General features: G+C 43.7%; 1 protein-coding gene across 8 annotated transcripts in view; it reads left to right on the forward strand.

Moving 5' to 3' along the window:
* FOXP1 (forkhead box P1) overlaps positions 1 to 12,140 on the forward strand; it is a 502,464-nt gene that overhangs the window by 343,765 nt on the left and 146,559 nt on the right. For all 8 annotated transcript variants that reach the window (XM_049715811.1, XM_033424880.2, XM_049715807.1 and 5 more), the window contains one exon: positions 8,407 to 8,505. In XM_049715811.1, the coding sequence (XP_049571768.1) occupies positions 8,407 to 8,505 (99 nt within the window). The remainder of the gene's footprint in view (positions 1 to 8,406; positions 8,506 to 12,140) is intronic.

Consider the following 12,140-nt stretch of genomic DNA (forward strand, 5'->3'; position numbering starts at 1 on the left):
GCTTGGGGGGCCCTATGTTAATAGGTGTTTGGAGTAGGAGCGTGATGGTGGGGCTTTTCTTTCCTCCTCTTACAAGAGACTTCAAACAGACTTTCTGCCTGTTTGTAGCCATTGCACTTATTTCAGCTGATGTTGCAAGAGGATCACAGATACCCTTTTCCTCTTGGCTTGTGAAAGTTCCTAACTTTGACCTTCTTTGGCAGGAGGCATCTTCTGGGCGCCTTACAAATGAAAAAGGTTATTCATAACTGCAAGTGAATATAGGGTTTGCGGACCCTTTTTCTGCTTCCCAGCTTTCCTTTGGGGGTGGGGCTCATAGCGCAACGCCTCCTCCTGTCTGCAGCCTTCAGGTATTATTTCTGTGTCCAAGTCTCCTGTAGTAGGTGCATGAGATGGTGTTTGAACCCTGCAGCACTAATGCTGGTGAATCATGGCATGGTGCAAGAACACGGTTGCATAACTCTGTTCTCCTTCATCCCAGCTCTTCTAAAAATAAAAAATAAAAAAATTAAATGTTTAAAAAAGAAGGAAATGGCATTTGCCACCTTTTCTCCCAAGCAAGTATGCTCTAATGGATTTGCCTACACACACACATACACTCACACACACACACACACACACGCACTCACTCACACACACACACACACTCACACAAACACACACGCACACACGCGCACACACGCACACACACGCACTCACTCACTCACTCACACTCCCAACCTACCTGTACTCATGTCTTTGCATTATTTGTTAGATTTTAAAGCAAAGAATATATGACTATTAAACGTCATAGCATCCTCTGTGTAGCTTAAGGAACATGAAATCTTGTCAGTAAAGATTTGGGAAACGTGGCATTGGAAGTACATCTAGAGGATGGAGGTTCAAGCTGGTGTGGGACAGTAAAGAAATTGCAGTGGTCCCGGTTGGGGGGGGAACGCTGGGTGTTGGCCTCATCTTTCTCCACCCGCACAGGTGGAGGTGACAGTGCTCACGGCCCTGTCTTCTTCTTCAGTTAGGACAGCGATGATGATAGGGAACTTTGACTTTTCCATTTCCTGTCCCTTTTGCTTTTAACTTGAACACGTAGTTTTGGAGTCGTAGGAGTGAGATGGTCTCTGCTGCAGTTTTTCACCACGTCTATCCAGCTGTTGTCTCATAAACTCACTTGCAGAGGCTGTGCAACATTTGGAGAAAGCCATGCCCTCTCTAAATATCGACTGGAATGCCCTCAAAGTGTAGGACACTTTACAGAGCTGTCAGAACTCTTGAGGATGGGTGATGCTCCGTAGAACCTTTCTCTTCTGGGTCACTGATTCAAATCCGCTGTCCCAAATGATCTAAGGCATTGCTGTCGGCCCCGCCTACTTTTGGGGAGTGGAGTCAAGTGAATCAACTACCAATGAATGCTCAGAGTCTACACCCTTATTTGCAGTATCACAGATTAGACCAAACAGTGACTGGTGCAAAGAGACAATTAAAGGCTCTCTGATGATTTTTTGTTGGTTGTTGTTGCCCTCTGTGTATTAAAGTTCTGATAAAGTAGGTTTTTGTTTGTTGTTTACTTATGTCACCAGTAACATGACTTGAGGGTCTGCTATAGTGCTATCTTTCATTGGGTTATCTAATATTTACACAATCGTTAGAACTGGAATCTTTCCTTGGGCATCTAATATTTTCATATTCATAATCACTGAAATCCCTCTGAGATCAGCTCACTTTTCCATTCTCCTGTGATAACCAAGTGCTCTAGTTGTAAATTATATACATATACACATATATATGTATGTGTGTGTGTGTATATACATATACATTTTTGTTGGTTTGTTTGCATTCTTTTTTTTTTTTTTTTGCGATACGCGGGCCTCTTACTGTTGTGGCCTCTCCCGTTGCGGAGCACAGGCTCCGGACGCGCAGGCTCAGCGGCCATGGCTCACGGGCCCAGCCGCTCCGCGGCATACGGGATCTTCCCGGACCGGGGCACGAACCCGCATCCCCTGCATCGGCAGGGGGACTCTCAACCACTGCGCCACCAGGGAAGCCCTTTTTTTGCATTCTTGTTGGAGAATTCACTGCCTTGGAATGTTGTTGGTTCTGTGCAAATGCTTCTAGTTCTGTCAGCCACCGTCATTTCTTTTCTTAAGGTAACCCACAAACCTGCTTTTCATCCCGTGTCCGAAGCAAGGGGGCGCTGGAGTTTCCCTGCATACTTATTTCTGGGTCTTGCTCCAGAGCAGTTGTCAGATTGGGTTCCATGAGGAGCACTCGTGTTTAGATGGTAACTAGTTGCTGGAGTTGAACCAAGATAGCAAATTAGCGTAGGGGGAAAAGGTGCTCTGGAGGGACTTGAGGTGTCTGTAGAGGTTGAGAAATAGAGGAGAGAACATGTCTTCTTTCCTACTAAGCTTCCCATGCAGCTTTTTATTGCTGGCTTTTCCTTCCACCTTCATCTATGCAGTGACTGTTGATTAGCCTGTGAAATTATCTGAGAAACAGGTTTGATCTTGCGGGGTGCGGAGAGTCTAGGAAAAGAAACTAGAGGAAGGGTGGCTGACTCAGAGCTGCCTTTGAAGCTGGAAATGGGACAGCTTCTCGGGGCAGACAGGAAGTCAGCAGCCCTTCTCCACTGGCCAATAGGGAACGTTGAAAACCTCGCACTAGAATGAGATGCACTCTGAACTGCTATAAATGACCTGTGGGAAGAAGAAACATGCGTTCAGCATTCGCAAGTAGTTTGAAATGGTTTCAGATAGAGGAGTACGTGGATGTATTCTGTGTTCCTGTCCCAGTTCCTTCTTAGAAAATCAAAAATGAGTTTGAGCCTTAAGAATACCTAATTAGTAACATCCTTGCATCTTAGCTCCACTAAAATTATTCTGGCCAAATGATTGAAAGCTCTGTTTATATAAAATTGTGTCCGGTGGAATCTTATGAGACTCTCAGAATACAGATAGCAGCCTAAGGCAAGCTGGCAAAACTTTTCTTGTAAAGGGCTAGATAGGAAATATTTTAGGCATTTCAGTCTCTGTCACAAGTACTTAACTCTGCTTTGTGGCCTAAAAGCAGCCAGGTGGTATGGAAGCAAATGAAGGTGACTGTGTTCCAATAAAACTTTATTTGTGGACGCTGAAACTTACATTCCATGTAATTTTCATGTCACAAAATATTTTTTTGTTGTTCTCCCAACTGTTTAAATAAGTAACAACCATTCTTATCTCATGGGCTGGACAAAAACAGATGATGGGCTGGATTTGGTCCCTGGGCTAAAGTTTGCTGACCCTTGACCTAAAATGCTGCAGTGCCTCATATTTTTGGAAGACCTCCATGTATCAGTACTGACCTCACCAAGTGTGTTATGTAAAAAAAAATTGTCTGTTTTCTCCTACCGGGTTGCTTTCTGTTTGTGTGCATGTTTACTCAAACCATATTTTATGTAAACACATTGGTGTTTCTTAAAATATGGTAAACGTGTTTTTTGAACATTGGCTACCTTGATGAACATGCTAAACATAGCATACCTCATAGGATGCCTCACGCCCCAAATATAAGCACCTGCCGTGAACTTGAGATGTAAATAGCTCGAAAGTTACAAACATGCTGATGTAAAATGTAATTTGTAAATAACAGATGGCATGTATTTACAAGGAATGGGAGGCTCTGCTGAGAATGAAGTCATCTGGAACCAAAAGAATGGAAGATGTGTCAAAACTGTCCAGGTCCCCAGTCACCATGAAACTAACTAGCATGCTGCCAAAGTAGCAACCCAGCGCCCGTCCCCCTGACCTTCTGAGTGCCCAGCTCGGGCTGGGGTCTGTGGCGTGCTGACCACAAGGAGACTTCAGCCCCTTGGGCAGATCGGGACGTAGACAGCAGCCAAGGCAGAGAGGGAGGCAGTGTATGCCTTGGCTCCTGTTAGCTCACAGGACCATTGATTTCGTCTGCTGAAGGACAATAAATGGGATTGTGTGCAACTGAGCCGTAAGTGCCTGGTTTTATCACTCGCCTTCACACTGACATCTTCGAACTGCCACTTTACTGTAACTCCAGCCTAGCAGTCAAGTACAGCACCGCGTTATCCAGGGCCAGGCAATTGTCACATCTGTTCTAAAGGAAGTGTTGACTCAACCCAGCCCAGGAAACCACCACCAAGAGTAAAAGGTCTCCAGAGATTGGATGGAACCTTTTAAGTTATTTACACAAGCAGTTGGCCTGGAACTTGAGTCACAGTTGATCCTTGCTTCTTACAAGGGAAATTCTTTTATTTATTCATATTCTCTCTCCCTCCCCCTCCCTCCCTCCCCCTCCCTCCCCCTCCCTCCTCCTTCCTCCCCCTTTCTCTTCCTCTCTCTCTCTCTCTCTCTCTCTCTCTCTCTCTCTCTCACACACACACACACACACACACACACACACACAATATCTGCTTGAATCTTATTATTCTATAGCTGCTGAAGGATCTACTTGTATCTTCAAACAGGATATCTTAAGGGACCTTGCTCCAATCATGATTAAGAAACTGTTATAAAAATAAGAGAAGTCTGTCCTCACTCCTTAGTCGTGTTGGGACACATCTCTGAGGTTCAGGCAGTGGAATCGGAGATGAGAGACATGAATCCGGTTTTTATGATTTTGATGCATGGAACAGGTAAAAATGGCTATCAAGTCAGCATGTATAGGAAACAAAGTGGACCTAGGTCCCTGGTGCAGTTCCCAAAGGGGATCCCATCAGTCATTACAAATCTTTTACTGACCAGCAGTGAATATGACGAAAAGCATGTTTGACTCACATGGTAGATGCCTTGAGGGGTGGGATAGGGAGGGTCAGAGGGAGACGCAAGAGGGCGGAGATATGGGGATATATGTATATGTATAGCTGATGCACTTTGTTATAAAGCAGAAACTAACACACCATTGTAAAGCAATTATACTCTAATAAAGATGTTTTTTTAAAAAAGGGATTTGTATTATAACGTCATATACATAGTGTTGTGCACTAAGGGTCTGTTTCTCTTCTTTTTTCGTGATGATTTAAAATCTAGTTTACAGTGATTTAAATATCATGGGAATCAGAAAAGCAAATGCCCTTTAGTGATTGATTTCACAGCACTTTATAAGTTCTAATAAATTAGGTTTTAAAATCCTGGCTGAGATTTTTGATTTTTGAGAAATCAGATTTTTCAGAAGGTGGGGAAGTGTTAGTATGGACCAACTTTGTTCTCATACTCATGATTAGGCCAGGGAATTATTATGGAATAATTCATAACAATTCATATCAAGATGAATAATTCTTTTTAAATATTTTTTTTTAAGATTTATTTATTTATTTGGCTGTGCCAGGTCTTAGTTGCGACATGCCGAACTCTTAGTTGCAGCACGCAGGATCTATCTAGCTCCCTGACCGGGGATCGAACCCGCGTCCCCTGCGTTGGGAGCGTGGAGTCTTATCCACTGCGCCGAGGGGAGTCCCCCAAGATGAATATATTCTTTGCACTAGGGTTATCTCTCCATCCCAAATATTTGAAGTTATTTTACCTGTTTGCATTCATTTTGAGGGTGAAATTTGGAGGCCAGTTTATACATCTTCATCATCTGTTCTCTCTTCAGTAGTTTGACTAAAATTTCCCTTGCGTTCATACAAGTTCCTAAACCTTTTCTGCCCTGTGCTTCTACCTTTAATTATCTTCTTTGGTGTGGCTTTGTCTGAAATGCTGTGAAAGGGCTGGAGTTTGTTCCACGATTATGTAATTTGATTTCCCCCATGTTGGGTCTGAAAAAGATGTTACACACATAAACGACTTTTTTTCCCTCAGCCCAGCAGAAAAAATTGCAAGGATTCCAGTAGCTAATTTTGAAATGTATAGAGCCAGCTTAGTAAACATTTGTTGCAAACTTAAATTTGAGTCCTCTACTTTATTTTGCTGAAGTGTGTTTGTGAGAACTTGCTCATAGAAGAATAGGTTTGTGTGTATGTACATTTTTTTAAAGGACACTTATTAGTAAGTCTTTTGCTTAAATGAGGAGCTCACTGTATAGATTCTCGGAGACTTGAGTACCTGAAAGTTGAGTCCCTGTTCTCCAGGTATTTGGTGAAACGTGGTAAATTATTTCAACAAAGATTTGTGACCCTGCGGAGTTGCCGCTACTCTGATCTCCTTTGCTTGCACTGTTTTGGTCTTGAATGTGCCTAACTTTTCTCCTCTTCCCCACCGTATCTTTCTCCGCACGATCTTTTCGTTGTCATCTACAGACCTTCCGTCTGCCTTTCCAACCAGCAGCCAGACCCTTCTTGGCTCATCAGTCTGTGACTCTGGGAGCTCTGAAGGTAGCACTTAAAATATATAACAGTTCCCTTTCCTACATTAAAAAGCCATAAAACCTTCATGGAAAATAGCTAAGAGGACGTATACAGTAGGAGGAGAGGCTCTTTGCTCCTGCAGGCACCTTGCAACGGGACTATTTTTCTTATATGATATAAATGAAATCTTCACTCTGCCCACTTTTACACCTACGCATGTACTGAGCGTCTCCAAGGAGACAAGGAAACCCGGAGTCCAGTGATGGTGGTGAATCCTCCTCGGAGACAGCAGGCTGGAGTCTCAGGCAACTCTCCCAGGCGTCTTGGCTTCCAGATGCCCCTCTCAGACAGCCTCTCTTCTCAAGGCTCTTGCAGGCAGGCTTTCTCGAACACGCCTCTCCCTTCCCAGATGAAATAGCCTGTCCGTTCCATCTGAAGGGCTGGTCGTGGTGAGTTCAGTAGACAGAAGGCTACTGAAGGGCTAAGAAGGGTGGGTGCAGTAGGGAGGTGAGATCGGAGGGGTCCATCTTTCCCAAGATCTTTTCTTGGTCACCCGTTTCTTTATCTGTGCGTATGTTTCATTTCCTCCCTCTGGACCTCTTAGGCACGAAGCCACCACACAACCTTACATAGCGTCTTAAACATATTCTTTGTGACAACGGTACAGTCATGAGCTCGGTTTAGTTAAATTGTCCTTTGAGGAGAAGTACTCCTCTTGCTGATGCAACATTTTTAGGCATCTTTTCGTGAACAGTAGCCCCCTTGACCACTCTCATTGCCCTTCCCCTGAGTTTGCTGCACGGGAAACCCCGTACCATCTTGCCTTTCCCCACTGCACCGTGTCACTCTAACTTTTCCTAGAACTATAAACACTGTTTTCTTATGTAAATGACATCTGTTCCTCTTTGAGGAACACACTACCATCATTAGCCCATTTTTCACACTTTCTAAGATTATAGTGTCAGGTCTTTTCGATACTTTGACCCCGTCTCTGTGTGAACCTTCTTTCAGGCACAAATAATGAGTGATCAGGTAGCAATGATTATTGATGTGATCCCCAGTAAATCTTGTTTTGTCTCTAAACTCCAGGCGCATCATTTAATGAGCCTTCTCAACATCTTGTCCATATGTACATTTTTGGTTCTCAGCTGAATTGATTCAAATAATCTAACTTCTCGTGTGATTTTCTAGCACAATGTCTGCAGATTTCAGTGTTCCGTTGCCAATCCTGCTGTCCTCTTTGGAAAGGTGGGGCTAGCAGTTATTCCTGTTAAGTCCTCTGTCCCTGAATGACTGCATGAGGATTTATTGATGACATACTTTTTTATTTGAGCGTTCAAAAGAGATTGGTCAGTCATTGGTCAGTGTTCTGCCTTTGGAGGAGTCTCGTTTTCTCCTTTGGTTTTATCTCCAGTCGATAGCACCTCCCCAGTTTCTAGCTTTAAATAAAAACCAGCCCATGGTGTAAGCTCAGAAGGACCCATGTGTGTTTGACACAGTCAGTTTTATTCACAAGCGTGTAAGTGGACTTAGGGGTCAGGTTGGCCAAGAGTTTTTCGTACGTAGTCCATCAAGGTCACCCTGTTTTGATCTTCCTTCACAAATAACTTCACCCACAGTGTGGTCCACCACTTAGCTTTTCCTCTTTATTTGGACTCAAATGAGGCGAAAGTTACTTTCAACTCGAGTTGCCTAGCTCCCACGAGAAGAATCGGAGGAGTATGAAGGTACCTTTGAAAGGAGCCCTTCATTGTCTCCGAAGTTTCTGGCTTTGCCCAGGTTCCTCCTGGCCTCTCTCTGCCCTCCTTCCTCAAAGTCCCAATCATTCATACTCTGCCTTTCATGTCAGATTTATGGTAGGAATCAAGTGTCCGCTCAGATGGACTGCTGTGCCTGAGGAGCTGTGGATGGAATTGGCTAACTCTAAGAAAATGTAAACACATTCTGGAAAGTTTTCCAACTTAGACTGGTGGGAAGTTTGGTTTGCTGTTTCTTTTGCCCGGAAATGGAAAAGTCAAGATCTCATCCTCATATGTCCTTCCTAGAATACTTTTTTGCGAAGGAGGCCCTGAACCTGTGTAGTAACACAAACGTTTTCCTTCCATTTTTCCTTCCAGGCGCTTCAAGTGGCAAGACAGCTTCTTCTCCAGCAGCAACAGCAGCAAGTTAGTGGATTAAAGTCTCCCAAGAGGAATGACAAACAACCAGCCCTTCAGGTAGCAAGTCTTTTTTTTTTCTTCTTTCTTCTTTCTTTTCCTTTAAGTTGATGAAACACTTTGGGACAGCTGATAAGCCATTCAGAAGTGGATTGTGTTGAGAATTGCAAATCCCGTAAGGAAATCTTCTGCAAAAAAGTTCATTTTTCTGTTTAACACTAGAACATGACATTTGGGGGGAAAATGTCTGTTCAACCAACATTTTTGTTGTTGGGAGTAAACAAATCTAATGAGACAATTTAATCGGAGGCTGAGGAGTTGTTGCCATGGGTTGCTTATTAGGCAGTGTGGCTAACCAATGAGGAAAAGTCCATAGTACTCACATATGTCACTCATTCTCTCGTGATCTGTCTGGAAATGGGACACACACACACGCGCGCGCGCGCACACACACACACACACACACACACGCACGCACGCACACACACGTTACTTTAGTGCAGTGGTTTTCAGCCGGAGTGCTTTTACCCCTCAAGGACAGTGGGCAGTGTCTGGAGACATTTTCGGTTCTCACAACTTCGGGGGGATGGGTGCTACTGGCATCTAGTAGAGGGAGACCGGGGAGGCTGCTAACATCCTACAATGCACAGGAAAGTATCCCACAAGAGAGAATTATTCAACCCAAAATGTCAATACTGTCAGGAACGTATTGGGATTAAGGACGATACAGTATTTTTAATGGAGAATGTAATACCTACTCCATTATTCACTGGCTGTTTTCCAAATATTTCTGAATCATTAATAAAGATTGGCAAGCATTTTTTATGTAAATATACTCCAAAAGACTGTTTTAGCAGCTTCTCATTTCAGGCACGTTGAGGGCAGGGGTTAGCGGAGTGAAAGGAGTGAGTTCATAAAAATCTACTTTGAATCTTTGACTTGGAGTAGAAAATTGTCATAGACATTTTAAAGAAACTTGACATGGAGTATCCCATGCTCCCATCCAGGACAGGGAGGGCACTTGCAGGTACCAAGTGGCTCAACTACTTTCATAGCTAAGAGTGGGCATCCCCCCAAATGGGAAGCAAAGATGAGTTTCCCACGCTGGGCATTCTGGAGAGGAGTTTGTAAGTGGGAGCTGGTGGGTATAACTTGATGCCGATTAAGATGACCACAAAGTCAACCGAAATTCTAGCTTGGGTTGACTTAGATCAGAGAGAACCAGTATACCAGCACCCAGATTATCCTACAAAGATCAGACTGACCTTGGGCCACACCTTCTGGTGCTTCTAAGTCTGCTTGGAAATTGTCACCATCTAGAGGAAGTTCAGCATGATAGTAGTAGCACTTTACTGGCAGAGTTGAATGACAATGTGCCTTGTTTACTAACACTTCCAAAAGCATCTTATTTGGTCAGCCACCACCAACCCATATGCCTTTTCATGTGTGTGAATGCTGGGGACATTTTTAATGAGGTCCAGTGCCACTGAGGTCCCATGTCAGGTGCTGTAAGCAGTGCTTTGTTGTGCAGATGTCTTAAGAACAGCTCTGGAGGATGAAATATGACTGTGTTGACCTTTCAGCTGTGAGCTTATTTGTCAGGATTCAAATAAGTTGAAAGGATCAAACTGAACAGTTTCCGTAGTCAGACTGGGAATTGTGCTTCAGAGGTCAGCAGCGGAGGCCACATTGCAGATTCCAGAACATAGCCAATTGTTGGTACATATTAAAGTACTGGGGCATCTCCTGCAGACAGAGACACAATTAAAATTCTAATTTATTAATGTATACAGGGAGCTAGCCCAGCCTGTCATTCAGTGATTCAAATGACTGTCCATTCTTTTTGCCTCCCCCTTGGAGCTCTCACAGCCTTAAAAATACTATGAGTCCTCTTGAATTTATCAGACCTCGAATGCGTTGGAAAAATAACAATATATTATTCGGGGACAGAATCTCACATATCGTAGTGCTTTGGTTAGAGAGAATTTTCAAAAAGGACACACATACATGGTCTAATGAACTGCTCTTCAGTATTGAATATCATTTGTAATCTTTTAGACTAGACTTATTTTCTAGATGCTTTGTAAAAAACATAGGGCGGGCTTCCCTGGTGGTGCAGTGGTCGAGAGTCTGCCTGCCAATGCAGGGGACACGGGTTCGTGCCCTGGTCTGGGAGGATCCCACGTGCCGCGGAGCAACTGGGACCGTGAGCCATGGCTGCCGAGCCTGCGCGTCTGGGGCCTGTGCTCCGCAGCAAGAGGGGCCGCAATAGTGAGAGGCCCGCGCGCTGCGATAAAGAGTGGCCCCCGCTTGCCACAACTAGAGAAAGCCCTCGCCCAGAAACGAAGGCCCAACACAGCCAAAAATAAAAATATAAATAAATCAATCAATAAATAGAAATATAGTAAGCCCATTACATGTTAACACAGATAGCCTATTAAAAAAAAAAAACTTTAAAAAACATAAGGCATTTTTAGGTAACTTCTTTTCCAAGGTGAGTGAAGTTCCTTTAGGGCTAAATATATGAAGTCAAGTTTTAGGGGATTTCCTTTGGAGGGCGCTTCTTCTTCTTGCCCGTTAGAAGTCTTTTAGCCCCCAGGAGAGTATGATACAGAGGGCTTTGTTTTTCCTGGCAAAGGACAGCGTCAAAACCAGCCTAACGCATTCTGCGGAGCGCTTCAGTCTGTATGAAAAGTGTGGGACGAGGGGGCCATCTTGGATGCTGGTTTTGCTAAAGAAGATGTTTTGAGTCCTTTCCTGTCCCCTCAGTGGGAGAGTTGACAAGCAAAGAATTTAGACCAGTCTTAAGGGTTGATTCCGGGGTTGGGTGGAGGGGAGAGTTGGTTGACCTGTGTGTGTGTTTGTGTGCGTGTGTGTGTCTGTACGTACGTGTGTACACACATGCAAGTGCATCATAGACTGTTGTCTCCTCAGCTGCCTGGTAGGGTCATGCAAATTCACTAAGTTTTATTGGGTTGGCTGACCTTCCACAAACAGAGAGGAAAAATTAACTAACCTAGGCCACATGGCATATTACCTTGTTATAAAAATACTTAGGTAGACTTGGTGATTCGTGGAAGGAATAACCTTCACATTTAAATCCATCTTGTCGAGCCATGTCTTTGCTGGGGCATCTCAGCCAGAGCGGCTCGGACATGAAAGGGAAATCCTACAGCAAATCTTCACAGTGTTCATCTCTGATCTCCTTACCCTTCTACACCGAGAGACCTATTTTAGCAAATTTCAGATCTTCTGCATAGAGGAAGGCTTGACAGGGAAGAAGGATTTGATCTGCTGATAGCTTGAGGAAAAAAAAAAAAAAGAAAGAAACCCAAATCCCCAAATATACTGTGACTCATATTTTAAGCAAATCTCACACTTCCCTGCTTTATGTTTGGCAGTGCTCTCCAGTTTCAGAGGCTGATGATACAAACAAAAGAAAATGGAAAGTTAGAGGAGGCTATAAGTGGTTACTCGACAGAGATCATAAAATGTAGTCAAACATCACCAATTTGGACTAATTTCAGCGAAATGAGAGTAAATAAGTGAGACATGACGCTCTTTGCAGATACACATACTGAACTAAATCCGAACTGGTCGCGTTCTTGGGTGACACTGTAGTTTATGGTGAAGGCATGAATTGGGTACAGATATTGCTTCTGAAGTTCTTGAAAAATATCCTACTTAGTAACCTG

This window comes from Orcinus orca, chromosome 10 (genome assembly GCF_937001465.1).
Source record: "Orcinus orca chromosome 10, mOrcOrc1.1, whole genome shotgun sequence".
Lineage (NCBI taxonomy): Eukaryota > Metazoa > Chordata > Mammalia > Artiodactyla > Delphinidae > Orcinus > Orcinus orca.